The 18,642-nt window shown below is 44.5% G+C and overlaps 3 protein-coding genes across 3 annotated transcripts; 1 reads left to right on the top strand and 2 right to left on the bottom strand.

Annotated features, from left to right (window-relative positions):
- Positions 1-5,414: 5,414 nt before the first annotated feature.
- On the bottom strand, positions 5,415-7,864 carry LOC102708110 (cationic amino acid transporter 5). The gene is made up of 2 exons (XM_040520191.1): positions 6,391-7,864; positions 5,415-6,298 (listed from the first exon to the last, which is right to left on the bottom strand). Exons 1-2 carry the CDS (start codon positions 7,746-7,748, stop codon positions 5,797-5,799), a joined length of 1,860 nt encoding a protein of 619 aa, XP_040376125.1. The 5' UTR covers positions 7,749-7,864; the 3' UTR covers positions 5,415-5,796.
- Positions 7,865-13,303: 5,439 nt separating this feature from the next.
- Positions 13,304-13,876, bottom strand: LOC102708392 (transcription factor MYB73-like). The gene has a single exon (XM_006645562.2). The coding sequence runs from the start codon at positions 13,874-13,876 to the stop codon at positions 13,304-13,306; it is 573 nt and encodes a 190-aa protein (XP_006645625.2).
- A 3,419-nt stretch (positions 13,877-17,295) lies between these two features.
- Positions 17,296-18,634, top strand: LOC102708670. Its single transcript, XM_040519864.1, has 4 exons — positions 17,296-17,827; positions 17,938-18,054; positions 18,201-18,281; positions 18,362-18,634. Exons 1-4 carry the CDS (start codon positions 17,309-17,311, stop codon positions 18,518-18,520), a joined length of 876 nt encoding a protein of 291 aa, XP_040375798.1. The 5' UTR covers positions 17,296-17,308; the 3' UTR covers positions 18,521-18,634.
- Positions 18,635-18,642: the final 8 nt, after the last annotated feature.

The following is an 18,642-nucleotide window of genomic DNA, read 5'->3' on the forward strand; positions in this document are numbered from 1 at the left end:
TTTGCTGTCTTTCATAAAAAAAGAAGGATAATGTGATATGTAGTGAAGACTATTTTAACCTGCCTATTTAGATTAAAAATTACGATTCTTGGGTATATGCGTGTTATGAGATGTGAACATCAGCATTTTCTGTACGGTACGTGTTCTCTAAAAAGTAATATGACATCAGAAATGTGGACAATACCATTTTGTTATATTCCTGCCCTCTCTGCGTCACTCCACCCGCGCCGCGTCCGCCCCCTCAAGCTCATACAAAGGTTGATCCGTTGCGTGCATCGAATCATCGATCGGTGCACTAGCGTGGCGCGGTGGCGGAACAGATATACGCACGCAGCGCAGCGCAGCGCAGCGCAGCGCTCCGGTGATCAGTGGCCACGGCGCGTCGATCCAGTGGAGATCACCGAGAAAGACGACGACGTGCGTGTGTGTCTCAAACATCACGGCTCGCCGCGCGGTTCAGTGCACCCGTCCATGCATGCAGCGGGCACGACGTGACGGGCTTGGGAGCGACACGTACTCAGCTCTCAGAAACAGCATATGCTCTGCTAGTTAACACGTATACATCTCCGTCCTGTCGATCGTTAGGGATCACGTAAGACTGCGACAGTGGCGCGTCAGGAAAGAAACGTCCCGCATCTACCACATCAGTGGATAGTGCAACTTTATAAGTGTAACTGTGTGTGCAAAATATATACATATGTTAATTAAAAATAAAGTAGTAACGGTGATAACGAGTCTGGCACCTGCATGCTCGTAAATTAACCCTTGAGCTTTTTATTGGTAAAAACCAACCAAATATAAACAGAAAACCACATATTTTTAGATAATTGATATTCATTTTGATGTTTGCTTCAAAGTAGTTACAACCAAATATTATTTAGACCGCGTGTAAGAGCAAGACGAAGACAACATATAAAAAAATCCTAGCTTGATTGAATAAAATATACTTACTGTATTAGTCCACGCAGAGATAACACTTTCATCTATAACAATAATAATTGATGAGAAATTATTGTTTCTGACGAAGTTCATTTGTATGTAGTTATTATTTTACTCGAGCTAAGAAATAGAGTCTTTGAAATCAGTGTATGAGTCGATCAAATTTCGCTCACCGTTGTTGACTAACGTCAAATTAAGCCAAAAGATAATTTTGGAGAGTTATTTGGCTGTAAAACAATGTTGACTAGATCTTGACACTAAATCACCTTTAGTAGATATATCAGGGATGTTGCACCAATCGGGAACCTTCAATACGATGTCTTCAAAAATGTTACGACATCTAGGATGTCGTTTTCATAGTTTCGGACATCTAGAGCTAGGTTTTTACCCATCAAGTCTACCTTGAGCACAATGACATCGCATTCAAAAAATGTGTGGTGCCTCATACGCATCACTGATATTAATCGAGTGCTCGCGAAACCCTTGGATCCGGTCCTTTTGTATCTAGATCGACACCAAATATTCTCTATAGGAAAAGAATGGGTAACATGTTTTATGGAAAAATAATAGAATATATTTTCTTGTATCTACAAAAAAGCACTTGCATTTAGCTGTCTCCATGTGTATCATATAAATTATGTGCTCTCTCCGTTTCACAATGTAATATTTTTTTGCTTTGTCTAGATTCATATGGATGCCAATAAATCTAAACATATATATAAGTTAGTCATATACATTCATCAATTAATGAATTTAGATAAATCTAAAAATTTTTATAATATAAAACGGAGGTATCAGTATTACCCTCAACTGGGAACGGTGGCAACGGCAGACTAGGGAATGGGTGGCTTGGATCCGATGGAACCCTTTCCTTCATCCCTCGTCTCCAATTGTTTCCCTCATCCTCTCTTGCCCGGTGACATCGCATCCAGCTTTTTTTTCCAAGCTGAGAAGGCATTGGATTTGGTGTAGGGTGAAAAACGGAGAGGAGGTGAGATTTGTTTCAGCTCAATAAAAAATATGTCAAGATACTGGTACCTCGTAGTACTAAATCGTTTCTAATCGTTAGATCTAACAGTGCACATCCTACTCAGCTAGATGCAATAGTGAAAAATAATTTAATACCTCGAGATACTTTTTTGTTAAACCGGAGCAAATCTCAGAAAAAAAGGAAAAATGTTTGTGGACCCCACTTGTTAGGTGGGTAGGATTGGTAATTGATGTCACATCGATGTCCATGTTGCATGTTTTTTTTTATCTTTTATGCTTTCAATATTTAATTTTAAAATAAATCGTTTAATACTTAATTCTAAAATCTGCATAGTTCGGCTATGCCAGCCGTGATAATATTGTCTTTACCACACCAGTGAAAATAGAGTGGCAAAGGTTTTACCATGTCAGTTAGGGCACCGAAGCTAAAATTCCTGCCAATTATATTACCACTTCAAGATGATGTAATTAATTGATATTAAAAACTTGTCAGAATATAAAAATATGGGGCGTCATGTCAGATTTTGTATAAAGTTTGTATTCAAAAAAAAATATGTGTATATTTTTTTATGTGTGAAGTTTATATTATAACATTACGTGTATAAAGTCTATACACGTAAAGTCGTATGTATTCAACATTGGAAGAAGCACGCGAACGCCCGACCCTTCTCGTCCAGGAGCGGCGGGCTCCAGCGATTGGGTTTCACCCGCTTACGGCCTCGTGCAGATGGGTTTCAATTCCCGCCGGCCATCCCATCAACGATTCAACGTATATATATATACGCCAGTATGCCACTACCAGATAACCAGAGCGTACGAAGAAAAAACAAGGATTTTTTTGAATTTTTAATTTTATTTACTAAATAATTTATAAATTTAATTTTGTATTTCAAAAAATCACAATGACCACTTAGCCAAAGGAGGACTTGTGGCTAATAAATTACACCGGTTATACATATATGTATCAAACCGTAGGTCAATCAATAAAATCTCGGTTCAATTATAAAATTCCCGGGGCACAGCAAAATTGCATTTAGGCCTAAATGCAAATTTTGCCGTGCGCCGTTTCCAGTCGTCTCTCGCGATCGACTGACCGTTTGCCACGTCACCTTTCCACCCTCCTAGAGGGCGGCAGGAGGTTAGTTTTATGATTTTTTGAAATAAAAAAATTAAATTTGTAAACTATTTAATAAATAAAATTCAAAAAATTCAAAAAACAAGAGCCATCAAAGGCTACTCCTCTACTTCGTGGTCCAGCCCCGGAAGGCTGGAAGGCCTGACATTTTGTGGGCTTGATGATTACCTGGGCCTAAATCATTGTGAGATTTCTTGTTCCTTTCGAGCAAAAAAGTCTGTTTGGAATCCCTCAAACTACAGCCTCAGTCCGGTTCCCAATCCCTCAACCACAAAGCCACATATGGAGCATCTCAGCTCCTAAAACCAGTTTATATGGTAGTTTTTATGTGCCTAGAGCATCCCCAATAGCCCATCTAAATTTAGTAATCTATATCTTTATTTGGATGATCATCTAAAATAATTTTCCTTCATATCTCTTTGTACTCCAGTAGATCATTCATATATGATATCCTCCATGTCTATTTAGAGGATGGAGAGACAACATCTAAATATAGAGTTTCTCTCCTAATATGGATGATATCCAAAAATAGATGATAAGATGAATGTTCTACTGGAGCTCAAACTTTACTCTTCATCCTCTATTTTTAGAATGGAGGATGGGATGAATGTACTGCTGGGATGCTCTTAGGTGTCTATTGACTCAGTCGTTATCTAATGTGGTCTTTATGTATGTTTACATGGGCATTAAAGCCAGCAATAAAACAAATATTATAGACCCTCCCCCTCCATGCTCTCTTTCTTAATCTAGGCCGCATTAGGTGTCAAGGGGAGGGTGGGTTAGTTATTTGGCGTGGAAAATATAGTAATAGATTAATACATAATTAATTAATTAATTAATAAAAAAATTAGATTAATATGATATTTTAAAAGAACTTTCCCATAGAAATTTTTTGTAACAAATACATCGTTTAGCAGTTCGGGAAGTGTACGTGTGGAAAACGAGGAAATCTAGAATTGGAAATGAGATTGCCGAACGTGACCCTAGTCTAGCAGTGAGGAGGCTGAGGGAGGCGAACATCGCTGAAAATGTGATCGGCAATAGTGAAGCACCGCATGAGGATGCCTCCGACGATCAACACCGACATTGACCCCTTCCTTTTCCTATTGCCCTACCGCTTGAGTTAGAGCTCAAGTTGGTGGCGACATTGGAGTGTGAGTGTGTGACGTGCCAAAGTGGATGAATGCATGGTGTTGGCCGATTTGGAGCTAGGGTGGAGGAGGACAAGTTTGCTACTGATTTAGAGCTGGAGTAGATGAACTAAATGTGTCAGTGAAGCCAGTCCTATAGTGTGTCATGCCCACAGCTCTTATCGATGCTAGATTGGGGGAGGTCTAGTGGTGGTGACCCTTGGGATGATACTGACGATAGCTTTGGTCTAGGAGACAGGATCACCGATGGCGTTGCTCGGGGGCAAGAAATGATGGCAACATCCCATATGAAAGATATTGACGACAACTTCAACCTAGGGGATGGGATCGCCGATAGCTTTTTCGAGGGCAAGAAATAGTGGCAGCGGCCATGAGGAGCTAGTGCAAAGCAGCAAGTTTACCTACCTAGGCAACGAGCTCGGGGAGGAATAGCGCGACGTGATGGCCAAGTTTCAGCGATGACCAGGAGGGATCACTATGGATGTGGTGCGGTGTGTGACGAGATCCTGGCGAAGGCGTGCGACCTCCTTCTCCTCCTACCACAACCCTCCCTAGCAAAAGGAGGAGAAGGAAGGTATTAAAATTCATTCTTTCGAGAGATTAAAATTCATTTCCTATTGTTTCGCTCTTTTCTTTCCAAACTCTAGCAGTAGTTGTATAAGCATTACGCTCCAGTAGATACTTTATCATATCCTCTAAAATAAGTATCATCCATATTAAAAAAAAGAACTCAAAATATGGATGTTCGCACTTTCTCTTCATATCTCAACATCCAATCACAAGAGAAGAGCATCAACGACACGAGCATAGATTGTTACAAAATATTGATAAAATATATATAGATGATGTGATGTAATATGGATGTTCTGGTGGAGTTATAACTGATATAAATAAAGAATCTATTTTGAATGATCATCTAATAATAATATAAACGATCAAATTTAGATAAGCCGCTGAAAATACTTATATAAGTTCAGGAGGCTTCATATCCGGATCTATGGTTGAAAGGGAAAAATCAGCGTCTGTAAGACTAGAAGATAAGTATAGTTTGCCTATCTAAGAGCAAGTTCAATAGTATAGTCAACTATTAGCTCTAATTTATCCATAGTCAATCTAATAGCCAATTCCTATAATAGTTATCTAGAAAACATCAATACATTGTTTCACATGTCATACACATATGTTGTCTTAGAGCCCGTATACAGCTGGCTACAAATTAGTAGTCCACCTCTCCTCTCTCTCCTCTTATCTCTTTAAAATATACTTATAGTTGTTTATAGCTGCTATTATATCTGCTCTAATAATAATATATGATTAAATTTAGATAAACGGTTGAAAATACAGTAGGCTTCACATCCGGATCTGTGGTTGAGGCGGAAAAATTGGTGTCCGTCAGACTAGAAGACAAAAGTATCAGAAATGTAGGGTGAATCCTTTTCCTTCTTTCGAGGTCCGAGAGGATCAGTCACTTCAGTGTGCTGTTCACTGTACAATAGACAATGATATTTGCAGTAGCACGCTACAGTATTTGAATACTTTTCGTATCATGCTCCAAATCATTGGCACGCTACAGGCATGTGATCAGATCTTCGCGCCAGCCCTCTCCACGTCGGTGGTGGCCGCGCCCGCGGCCGCCGCCTGCTTCCCGTCGTCCACGTCGGCGGGGTCAGCGTAGACTTCCTCGTCGGCGTCGTCGCTGCACGCGCCGTGCGCGACGTCGTAGGTGGCGTGCAGCCCAACGAGCACGTAGTACAGCAGCATCACGGCGGTGCAGACGCCGAAGCGGATGAAGGCCTGCGCGCCGAGCGAGCCCATGAGGAAGAGGTTGGTGGCGATGGACAGCGACGGCAGCCACGGCACGAGCGGCACGCCCCACACCTTGGGCGCGCGCGCCGCCGGCACCAGCAGCTGGATGCCGAGCGTCCCCGCCGCCCACGCCGGCACCAGCACGGTGTACCCCACCCACCGCTCCGGCGCCAAGCCCCAGTACGCCGCGATGCCCGCCGACGAGCCGATCACCACCGCCAGCAGCACCACCAGCCGCGTCGCGTGCGTCCTGCTCGTCACGCCCCGCACGTAGTACCTGCGTGCGTCCCGCCCGGACAGAAGTTTGTTTGGTTACGATCACGAAACTTCGCGCCAAACTTGTGCACCGTAGGATGGAAAGAAACGTACCGGCGGACGAGGAGGGCGGTGGCCATCATCATGAAGATGAAGAGCGTGCTCACGGAGAGGAGGCTGGAGAGCACGTCGAGGCTGGAGAATAAGCCGATGCAGGCGCCGGCGGCGGCGATAAGCACGGTGGCGTGCACCGGCGTGCCGGTCCTGGGGTGCACCAGCGCGAACACCGGCGGGATGATGTGGCTGCGCGCGATGTGCGTGGTGTACCGCGCCTGCCCGAGAGCCCCGACCAGCAGCACCGTCGTCATCCCCTTGAGCGCGCCCAGCGCAACCACGTACTGCGCCCACCGCATCCCCACGTTGCTGAACGCCACCGAGTACGCCGCGTTCCGGTCGATCGCCGTGTACGGCTGCATCATGCTCAGCACCAGCGCCATCAGGCAGTAGATGACCGTGATCACCGACATGGAGCCGAGCAGCCCGAGGGGGATGTCCCGCGACGGGTTCTTTGTCTCCTCCGCCATGGTCGCGATGTTGTCGAACCCGCCGTAGGCGAAGTAGACGATCGCCGCCGCGCGGAACACGCCGGGCACGCCGTAAGGCATGAACGGGGTCAGGTTGCTCGTCTTCGCGTGGAGGAACCCGGCCACGATGACGAAGGCTATGACGACCACGTGCACGGCGGACGCGATCCAGTTGACGCGGGAGGTTCCCTTGGCGCTCAGAATGGCCAGGGTCGCCGTGACCGCGATCACCACCACCGCGATGGGGTCCAGCTCGTTGTACCCCTCGGCGAGCGACGTATGTATGCGTAGCGCGCTCGCCGGCTTGTTGATCAGCGACGCGAGGTAGGACGTCCAGGAGCGCGCCACCGCGGCCGTGCCGATGATGCTCTCAAGGATGAGGTTCGCGGCGGCAATGAAGGCCGCCACGTCGCCGAGCTCGACGCGGAGGTAGGCGAAGGAGCCACCGGCCACGGGGATCTCGACGGCAAACTCCGTGTAGCAGAACACGGACAGCATGGCGGAGAGACCGGAGGCGACGTAGGAGAGCACGATGGCGGGGCCGGCGTGGTCGTGCGCCTCCTGGCCGGTGAGCACGAAGATCCCGGCACCGATGACGGAGCCGAACCCGAACCACGTGAGGTCCCACCACGTGAGGCAGCGGCGCATCTCGTTCTCGCTGCGGCGCCGCAGCGCGCCGAGCTCGTCGGCGTCGGTGGAGCGGCCGCCGAAGCGGTCGAGGAACCGCGCCGGCGTCGCGGCCAGCGCCGCGCGGTACGCGCCCCAGCTCGCGAAGGACGGCTCCGGGAAGAAATCCTCCTTCTGCCACCGCCAGTAGCTCTTCGCCGCCGCCGCCGCCGCCGCCGGCCTGCCGTCATACCGCTCTTTCGGCGTCTCCACGGGCGCCATGGCTTCGTCTGGGGAGAGGGGTCGAGCAGAGCTTTGTGGAGAGGGAGTGTGGTGAGCTGCAGGCTGCAGCTCCAACCTTGGAGATATGTGCGTGTGGTGTGTGGATTAGGCACCGAGTGAGTGAGACGCTCTCCTTTGTAGCTTTGCGCCCCGAGAGACGAAGGAGAGGTCTCGAATTGGGTCGCATGGCGCTATCTGAATTTCTCTGTGTGATGCCGAGCATTTTCGGCAAACCGGCGCCTCGCTGTTGCTTACTTGCTTATGATTGTACACATGGGCTCACATGACGTGTAATACTACCTGTTTGCTGAATTCTCCATCTCCTCAAACTCGAAGTAGCGTGAACTACTTCTAGAAAGGATAAAAGAAGTCGTGGTTTGTAGTCCTATCCAGTATTATGAGCTTGGTGTACGTTTCTCTCATGGCTCCGAAAGTCTGAAGTCTAAACTGAATTGATGTTGGTTTGTGCACCGGCGGTTTCATGGCCCCGGAAATGTGTAACAGTTAATTTGGTAGGTGCCTCTATCTCCTATAGTCTATATGAGTAATTTTATGGTTCTTGAGAAGGTATCATGAGATACTAAAATTTTAGTATAAAATTTTGGTACTTCTTGATACCTAGGTATTAGAAGGTATGAAATTTTATACTAAAATTTTAGTACCACTCAGTATATACTCAAGAACTATAAAAATGCTCTATATATATACACACGGAAGAAACATATAATTTAACTTAGTCCTCTAACTTAATAATTGACATGTAAAACGTCCATTTTTTTCGATGGCATCAGCACTACGGGCGGCTCCACATGCGTGCGTGCAAACAAAAACGATCACTCCCGCTGGCTGGTCCGATCGATGCGAGTGCAACAACACACGACGGGGACAGTGGCCGGCAGGCGCGCGAGCAGCGAGCTCGTTGGAGATCCGCTGATTGGGTTCTTGCGAGCCGGCCGGCCGCCTCTGCATCTCCGGATTCTGGATCTGGCCGGTTTGCGCATGCGAGTGTGGGTGTGGGCGCAAATACGCGTGGGCACGCGATACGTGCAAAATCCAAGCCTCAGTGGATTGATTGGGAAATTTGGAATCGATGGATCATGCCGTGCCGTTGCGCGTGCATCACTTCGCTTGGCCTGGCAAGCGGCAAGCACGTTGCGGCGTGCGTGACAATCTATTCAAACGCTTTTTGCGCACCTTCTGTAATATCTCCAGAGGAGCACTCGTTTGTCAATTGATTTCACGCGGATCACATTCTCTCGCTTTAATTTGTCTTTGCAGACAGCTAAAACGGCGGTGGAATCTTGGACTAGCGTAGCATTTTTTTTTTCTTCTTTTCCTGCGTATCATCGTGGTGGTAGTCTGCGATCGGGCCGCGGAAGTCCAGACGCCGGCTGGAGGCACGACTGGCGAGCGCGAGTCCAAGTCGACGCTTGACGCCAAGAGATTTCACTGTGCTGTGTGGTGGTCGCGTTCGCGTACTTGAGATTGGCCCATCTCTCCGTCGATGGGAGCCCCCTCTTGTCCGCGACGAAACCAGCTGCTCGAGAACTTTGACCGCAGGTCGGGCGCGGACAAAACGATCTGCGTCCGGTGACTCCTGTCCATCTGGGTGTAGCCCCACCACATGCCACACAGTCGCTTGACTTTGCGGCGGCACACGACGACTCAAGGGTGTACTGGAATTAGTAGTTGTTTGAACTTCATCTTAAAATAAACTATTTTTTATTTTTAAATATTAAGAAATTTAATCTCTTTAATACCGCTTACGTACCCATCCCACAAATACTAGTCAGTCTTTTCTTAGATGAACTTGTGAAGCTAGGGATGAGTTTTGATAGAGGACGGATGCTTACCGAAAATCACGGAGCAATGGTGTAGATATGAATTTTTTATTGGGTAGTCCTATTTCCGAAGTTCACGTCACATGCCAAATTTTAGAACACCGTGAATCCCATATGCAAGTGCAAATTTAGTTAGAAGGCAATATAAATATAATGATACTATTTTATAACATTAACAATTGACAAATTAAATTGACAAATTAAACAAGCAAGTCCAAAATGTTCAAATAATAATATGTAAATAGTTTAACGACCTTATCCTTTTACTTATGTTTATAGTTTAACAACCTTGTCTGTGTGCTTTTAGATCGTTATGAACACGTATATAAAATTTTTTATCCACAAATTATTTTTTAATCATTAACCAGTTGTTTCGCTTATGCCTACCCACAAAGTTGATAATTAGTGTCAGTCTATCAATTTCTGAACAAACGGTGATGATTGATTATCATTGTTGGTTACATTCCGGGAGAGATGATCATTTTGTGCTCAAAATAACTGTACAATATTTATTGATCCAACAACCGATTGATGAAATCAACAATAGAGCATGTAGATCAACATATTCAACATCAAATAGGTCGATAGTGTTCAATAAATTTTGCATACGGCCCAACAGATTCAATTTGACGGCTTCAATAGATGAAATTAATGCTAACATCAAAGGCTCCAATAATATATATATATATATATATATATATATATATATATATATATATATATATATATATTGTCCATGTCCTTTATTTAATTTGCTACACCCCGCCATGGATTGGTAAGAGCATCCCCAACAGCTCATCTATCTCATCCTCTATCCTGGATCCTGGAAACAGAGGATGAAGACTATAAATTAAGCTCCAACAGGACAGTCATCCTATTATCTATTTTTAGATGTCATCCATATTAGGAGAGAACCTTCATATTTGGATGATCTCTCTCCATCTTCCAAAGAGATATAGAAAATATCATATATGGATAATCTAGTGGAGTGTAAAGAGATATGAAAGATGAAACTAGTTTAGATGATCATCTAAATGAAGATATAGATGACCAAATTTAGATAAGTTGTTGGGATGCTCTAACAAGTAATGTTGATGGAACCAAATAGATCACTAGCTTAAATGCCTCGAATCTACATGTTGCATGTGGGTTGTAAGCTACTGCTGGTGCCGCTGTCCCTACTGTTTTTTATTAGGGTTCTTCATTTTGGTGCCATTTTCAACTCTTTAAAATTTGGCATAGAGACAATATAAAATACCACTGTCAACACAACCTAACAAGTTTTGGCCATTCTAAAATATTTCACTCTCAAAATTCCCACCAAAATTTGAAAATGTTTCAAACTAAGAGTTTTTTTTCCATTTTTAAGGAGTTATCACGAGGTACTACTGTTTTCTATGTAAAATTAGTACTAAATTTTACATAGAAAACAGTAGTACCTCTTGTTACCTACTTAAGGATAGAAAATTTCTCTCAAACTAAACACTATCTAACCTTACCCTAACTTGCCAATATTTGAAAATGCCAAAATTAAAAATTACCAAAGCACGAAAATGTTTTTTTTTGACAATGAAATGAAAAAACCCCTTAGTGTTGGGCAACTCTACGTGCATTTTACTTGTAGTATTATACTACTAGTAGAAAAAGTGCATTTTTACTTTGTTAATTAATTGATTAGCATTATTTTGTCATTTTGTTTTTTTTCCAAAAAAGATCACAATAAAAAGGACGATATTACCCTTTAAATTTCTATTACACCCAACATTGTTGACAGTATAATTTAATCAGTCGTTCGATAAAAATGCACCGGAGTCAGCCCCGCTCAGTATTAGGTTATCGGGAAATTCTCGGGTAATAGCGTGATCAAGCATACACCCTCAAAGAGAATATCAACAAGATTAAAGATACATCCATATTTTGCCGTACTTGCGATCAGGAGATCATCGAATACAACAAAAGGAAAAATTCCTTCTGTACATCTCAAAACAGAGCCAATTCCTTAGATGCACCTGAAAAATGCCTAATCTCTTATGTATCCTTGAAATTTCAAGGTAAACCCTTGTATACCCCTGCCGTGACGTCCCCAAATAAACAGGTGTACTGCTACAATACCTTGTCAGTATTTAAAAAAGACAAAATTGCCCTCTCCAACCCTAGTACAACCCAATCTGCAGCTCTCCCTCTCTCAGTATCTCTCCTCTCTTCACCGAGGGAAGGGTGGCGGCGGCGTGTCTCCAGCCCGGCGGCGGCTGCGGCTCCCCGACGGCGGCGTCTACGGCTCCCTGACAGCGGCGGTGACTCCTCAGCCCGGTGGCGGCTCCCTAACCGGGGCGGCGTTGGCTGCTGCTCCACAGGCCGGCGGCGGTGGCTGCGGCTTCCCCAGCCTGGCGGCGGCTCCTCAGCCCGGCGGCTGCGGCTGCGGCTCCCTAGCCCGGCGGCGGCGGCCTCTCCTCTCGTCTTCACCAAAGCACGGCAACGAGCAAGCTCTCCCTCTCTCATCTCGTCTTAACCGAAGCAGGCAGCGGCGGCGGCTCCAGCTCCCATTTTGCACGGCTGGCTGCAGTGGTAATGACAGATTAGCCTATGGAGTGGTAACGATAGATTAGCAGAAAAAAGCTTATGGACTAATCTATGTATATTGCTAGCTGATTTAGTTTCATTTTGGTAATGATAGATTAGCCTATGGAGTGGCTATGGCTAAGTACTGTACTTTTTGGTTGAACTTAAGTGGCACGCTACTGTCATATTTTGGTGCTGTACTACTACGTACTCTCTCTGTCCTAAAAAACGAATTCTCCGGTTTTCCGTGTCCAACGTTCGACCATCCGTCTTATTTAAAATATTTTAGAAAATTAGAAAAAAAATTAGTCATACATAAAGTATTATTTATGATTTATCATCTAATAAAAACAAAAATATCAATCGCAAAATTTTTTTAATAAAACGAATAGTTAAAAATTAAAGGTAAAAAATAAAAAATTGGTTTATTTTGGGACGAAGGGAGTATGGTTGTTGTTTTACTGATGTACTCATATGACAATGGTGGTTATGGTGTAACTAGTACTTGTTAATTAAATTAGTTTGTCAGCCGGTTGCTATATGTTTAAATGGTATTGTGATGTGTCCATACACAAAAATATATGACTTGTTTAAATGTGTTGTGGTTTGCTGATATGGGAAACGGTAATTTGGTGTATATCGTATTACCATGAAACTAATTGCATATGTTTAATGGATGCTCATGTTATTGTCATGTATGTATTTTTCACACTAGTCTGTCATATCCATTGTGTAAAAGTAATCTCAATAATGTTAGCAGCTATATTCACTGTTTTTTTAGAATTTATTTTAAATTTTCTATTCGGTGATTATTTTTTTAGTTTTTTTAAAATTGTATTCACGGGTTATTCTTTTTTACTGTCATAGAATACACGTCGTGTAAAAACAATTCAATCTGTAGCAATTTCTAAATCTGAAAACTATACACTCAAATTTTATATCCTCTATTCTCAATGGGCATAATAGACATTTCAAAACATACTAACACCAAAACTAAAGAGACTTCACAGGAGGGGTATACAAAGGTATGCAATGAAATTTTAAGGGCACATAAAAGAACAGACATTTTTCAGGTGCATGTAAAGGGTTGTCTCAATTTTGAGGTGTACTGAAGGAATTTTCCGGCGGCAAAAAGGGACGTGCTAAAGTTTACTTCTAGTAGCTCTCTTGGAGATTATACGACCAGGCAGGTGAGATCCCTGGTGTCTTGCCGCCGCCGGCGACGGCGTCGCAGCCGACACTGCAGGAGAGCACGATGGAGTCAGCTGGCGGTTGCACCGGCTGGTGGGGGTACCAGTAGAGCGCCCTGAGGAACGCGTCGCTCTTGCGGAGCTCCCTCCACCGGCGCTTCAAGGCGCGCGAGCTGCGGCAGTAGACGGCCCTGCTGATGTCCTTCCACCGGCCGCGGCCGTCGCGCAGGCGGATGCGGGCGAGCTCGGCGTCGTCCTCGGAGGTGAAGGGGCGGTGGTAGACGTCGCGGGCGAGGTGGTCCCGCCACCTGTCGCGGCACTGCCCGGGCGTCCGGCGGCGCGACATGGCGCTGGCGACGCGGCGCCAGCGGCGGAAGCCGTTCTCCCCGGCGAGGCGCTCCAGGCACGCGTCCTCCTCGGGCGTCCACGCCTGCGAGACCCTGATCCGTACGACGATCCTCCCGCTCGACGTCGGGGTCGCCGCTGGCCCCTCCGTCGTTGTAGACGAGAAAGCAGGGGGAGAAGTTTCCATGTCCATGCCGTGCGACGCCACGATCGGCCGGCGACGAAGACGACGCCGTCCGTCCGCAAGCGAGTAGGCGCTCACAATATCTCCAAATCTGACGAGCTAGGTTAGAATTCAAGTTAGAACCTTTGCAGGGAGCGCGTAAGCACGCTGCTGCTACTTTTGTAGACTGCATGGATATATTCTCCCATTCGAAGTCGATCTCGACGAAGAAAGAGAACTCGAACTAATCCACCGCACCCGCCATTGCCGACTCCGATTACCGCGATAAAAAATTGGAAAAATAGGTCTCCAATCGTGGTGTTGATCTTTCCCGATCGCGTATGGATCGTTTCGCTTCGTTCGTCGCAGATCTTCCATGCGTGACGCGCCACGCTCCGTCGAGTAGTGGTCCGCCGTCGCGCCGGTGAGTCGGTGACGCTCCGCCGCCATTAATTGCACCTCCTCGAGCATCCGCGCTAAATTTCGAGAGGACTGATAGATCCGAAATTTCTTTCGGGAAAATCCCGACGGCGACGATGAGGCGTGCAAGGTCGGAGAATTCGTGCTCGGGCTAATAAGCTCGCGCGCGCCGCTGGTTCCCGATTCGGAGTAGGCCCGCGCATGCGAAAGATCCATTTTGTCTATCCTATGTCCTACAGTGAATCATCTAACCACCTAGAATATACGTGGTTCAACGCTATAGATCCTCGTTTCTTACTACATGGAAGATGAAAAGATTTTCAGAGATTTGTTTCAGTCCAACAAAAAGTATTTCGAGATATCATACTTCATGGTAACAAATTATTTTTGATTATTGGATCTAATAATGCACATCCTACTTAGCGATCCAATAATAGAAAATGATTTGGTACCTATTTTTTATTAGACCGGATCAAATCCCTTTCATTTAACATAAACCTTCATTTAACAGAAACTTTTGATACAGAAAACCACCACTCTACCATGGGATTATTACTAATTAAAACATTTTTCTTTTAAATCTTCTATACTTAAGATTTATTTCATCTAACTAATACTAATTCATCATGAATAAGATTTAATATACTATTTCTATAGTACGACGGTTTCTATAAAGAAGACAAATTGTTCCGAAAAATCACCGGACGCTGGTGGCTTATACTAGTGTTGTTCGTATCGTCTGCAACAGCAAGACACGTCGATTGTTGACTAGCACAACAACACTTGTTAACAAAACATACTTGCGTTGTCCCCAGTAGTAGTACATATCAGCGGGAAGCAATTTTTTAGCACACTGATATAGATACACCCGTATCATTGCATGCTATCTAAATAGTCATAAAAAATTTAACAAGATAGTTTAATATGAGTTATATCACTCCACCAACATGCAAGCTTAAATTAAACTCTTACAAGTTGTAACAAAAATAACAAAAATAATTATGAATATGTGTATACTTAGTTTTAGTTTTATTTGTTTTTTTTTGCTACACCATATAGAAGTTTAATTTAAACTTGCAAGTTTGTGAAGTGATATAAATCATATTAATCTATCTTATCAATTTTTTTCATATTTTTTATGAATATTTAGATTGCATACAAACACACGGGTGTAGCTACACCTGTGCTAAAAACTGTTTCCCCGTGTCAGCATACACCTGGTGTAATGCCACTTCCATGGTTAATAACATACTGACGTTATCCGTAACAGCAGCGCGCGTTGTTTGCAACAACCATTTTGTTTTCTTCACTAATGTTATATACAAATATACTAAGCCTGATTAGAGTAGTTCATGTTTGTGAATATATGTTGGTACATTATCATTTGAAGATGAACAATAATAGGATAATACAGTCATATTGATTACGAAGGGATCGGAATAACATAAACACTATTATTTTTTTTCTTGATGGGTATTATAGTTTTGCTAATTTATATTTCAAAAATACGTAACTATTATACCACATGTTTAATACAAAATATATATCACTACTTTTTTATTTAGAATTTGGGGATGATTGTTATATAGAGTTATACATGATAGTTTTTTTATTAGAAAAAGTTAAACATATGTCATGTTATTAAATAGAGCATTTTTCCCATACTTCAGTAGGTATCATGAGGTACCACTATTTTCTATGTAAAATTTGATACATTCTAATATCTAAGATATCAAATTTTACATAAAAAAACAGTGATATCTTTTGGTAACTCCCTAAGAATGATAAAATTACTCTGTTAAATAAGTTTATTATGTATTTACATATAATAAGTGCATGATGACAAAATTAGTAGTTATTCACCCCTCCACAATAGCTATTACCGGGTAACAAGGTAATATTTAATGCTTACTACATGTTATCCTACTACATTGTGGTTGTTCTTATGCAATGGTTCTTGGGCCGCGCTCGACAGCCCATACAAGTTATCTTATCCTACTTGTTTTCCACGCGCACGCTTCCCGCACTGTCAAATGGTGTATTTTTTTTGCAAAAATGTTCTATTGAAAAGTTGTTTTAAAAATCATATTAATCTATTTTTATATTTTTAATAATTAATAAATCATGTGCTAATTTATTACTACGTTTTTCACGCCGGATAACTAACCCACTCCCCTTCTCCAGCCGAATGGGGTCTTAGAGCCCGAAGGGAACCATAGGTCGTGAGTTAAAATGGTCAGATGGACATATCGTGATAGTAATTTTAACATACATGCTTGAGAAAGTTCCGAAATATAACATATTTTCTGTTGTAATCAAAATTTCCGGTGTAAAATTTTAGAACATCTACATAAGTACCATCGAATTTCTATTAAGAAGTATACACTAAAAAAGTGATATGATTAAGGAGTGAATATACTAGCACTCTAGCAGTACACAGTGGTACAACTCGGAATAGCGCTTTGCTTGTAGAGGGAGCAAGAGCAACTCAGGAACTGGATCCTCTAACATTGCATAGAAATGGTAGAGAATGAAGATGCCGTGAGAAGAATCCGAGCCATCTATTTCGAGGTGGATGGCCATAGATCCCTCTGCTACAGTACAACAATACAATAAATTTATTAGTTCTTATGTCTACAGTAGTTTGCGACAGTACAGTACCGTGAATTTGCTACAGGAATATGCCATTTTTCTTCTTGCTTTTTACTGTGCTTGTCTACCATTACCTCCAAGATCCAAATCCGAGCAACTCATATGGTTCAATACTATTGTTTGGCTATGTCGCCATGAATCCATGAGAGTAACCAAGCTTAAAGCCTAAACCCTAAACCAAAAGTGGGGCGCATTGGAACCGGATGCGTTGCTTGCGATAGCAAAAGATGTCAAGCACCGCACCAAATACGCACAAGACACGCTCCCAATAATAAAAGGCAAAAGAGAGAGTAATGGAATGATTGCACTAATCTGGTTTCACCGGAGAGACACGGCTGACTCCAGTCTCCTCCGAGTTGATCGATCAGAGTATCAGACCAGCGGGTGGCAATGGCATCCTCGTTGATCTGCGCATTGGATTGCACGGTTACGGGTGGAGCACGCGGTGGTGCTCCAGCTCCGGTCGCCACGCGCCGCCGTGGCGGCCGTGTTCGACAGGCGCCACGGCGCCAGTGGAGGGCTCACGTTCCCCGCGCACAGGCGGCGGCAACGCAGCCGGAGCCGGAACGCGAGGCGCCGGTGAACGGGGGCCTGTCGGCGTGGCCCACGACCGCGCTGAAGGTGGGCGCCGGCGTGGCGCTGGCGCTGGCTCTAGGCGGCGCGTCGTGGAGGGCGCGCGGCGGGAGCGCCGGCCCGGTCCTCGTGCAGCCGGCCGCGGTGTGCTCCCTCAACGCCGTCGCCGACGGCGCGTCACGCGCCGCCACCGCCGAACGGAGCGCCGGCGCCGCCACCGCGGCCACCATGAGGACGAGCGTGGACGCGCTCTCGGACTCGCTGTTCCGGCGCGACGACGCGCCCAGGGACCGCGCCACGCTGATGGACCTCGTCTTTGAGCAATTCACCAAGGAGGTCTTCCTCTCTCATCCCGATCCATTTCTCGATTCTTCATTTCTCATCTCAAGCTTAGCCAGATCAAGGAAATGTGCTTCTACCAATCGCGCGTCTCTTGTCTTGCGCAGCATATCGGCGACAGGGGAAAGCTGACGAGCCTGCTGCAGAAGGAGTGGTCGGCGTCGCGCGATTCTGAGAGGAAGCTTGACCTGGGTTTGCTGCTCACTGACGTACTGATCAACCAGGTACATTTCTGTGATCCAATGTTGTCTGCTCAGTTTAACGAAAGTTTCACTCTTAAAACTTTCCTGTCTCAATTCTCAGCTGCAATGCTCTGCAAGTGATCTCTGAATCACCTAGTTTAATAGTGATACTCTGTTTAATCCTGTAGAGAGAATGGCAGAGGGCAAAAGAAGTTTGCCAGCAACTGACCGGACGCTACCAACGTGACTCGAGACCTTACCTGCACTTGGTAATGGTCTAACTTACTAATCAAGTTTTGTTTTGATTATCTGCACAAAGGTCATGCTTAATGATGCTTGCTTTCTTCAGGCTATCATCAACATGATGATGGCTGTGGAGACCATGCTTTCTCCGGAAACAGCCACTACTGATGACATCGAGAAGATGTCCAAGAATGCCATCGACTCTTGGAAGGAATTCAAGACCAAGTATGAGCTTGCCAAGGGATCAACTGATTCCAGCACCTGAACTGATTTATCATTTATGTTTGCCTTCAGACAAAGTTTTCTTTTGAGCGCTAACAACTCTTATGATGGATCTTTGAGTATTGCACGCTTGGGCTGCCTGTGAAGTTTGTCCCAAGAGCAATT

Source organism: Oryza brachyantha, chromosome 1 (genome assembly GCF_000231095.2).
Source record: "Oryza brachyantha chromosome 1, ObraRS2, whole genome shotgun sequence".
Taxonomy (NCBI): domain Eukaryota; kingdom Viridiplantae; phylum Streptophyta; class Magnoliopsida; order Poales; family Poaceae; genus Oryza; species Oryza brachyantha.

Coding starts and splice junctions, on each gene's coding strand:
- LOC102708670 (XM_040519864.1), top strand. CDS start 17,309: ATGGCATCCTCGTTGATCTGCGCATTGGATTGCACGGTTACGGGTGGA. Junction 17,828..17,937: donor TTGAGCAATTCACCAAGGAG/GTCTTCCTCTCT, acceptor TGTCTTGCGCAG/CATATCGGCGACAGGGGAAA. Junction 18,055..18,200: donor CTGACGTACTGATCAACCAG/GTACATTTCTGT, acceptor TTAATCCTGTAG/AGAGAATGGCAGAGGGCAAA.
- LOC102708392 (XM_006645562.2), bottom strand. CDS start 13,876: ATGGACATGGAAACTTCTCCCCCTGCTTTCTCGTCTACAACGACGGAG.
- LOC102708110 (XM_040520191.1), bottom strand. CDS start 7,748: ATGGCGCCCGTGGAGACGCCGAAAGAGCGGTATGACGGCAGGCCGGCG. Junction 6,299..6,390: donor ACCGCCCTCCTCGTCCGCCG/GTACGTTTCTTT, acceptor GGACGCACGCAG/GTACTACGTGCGGGGCGTGA.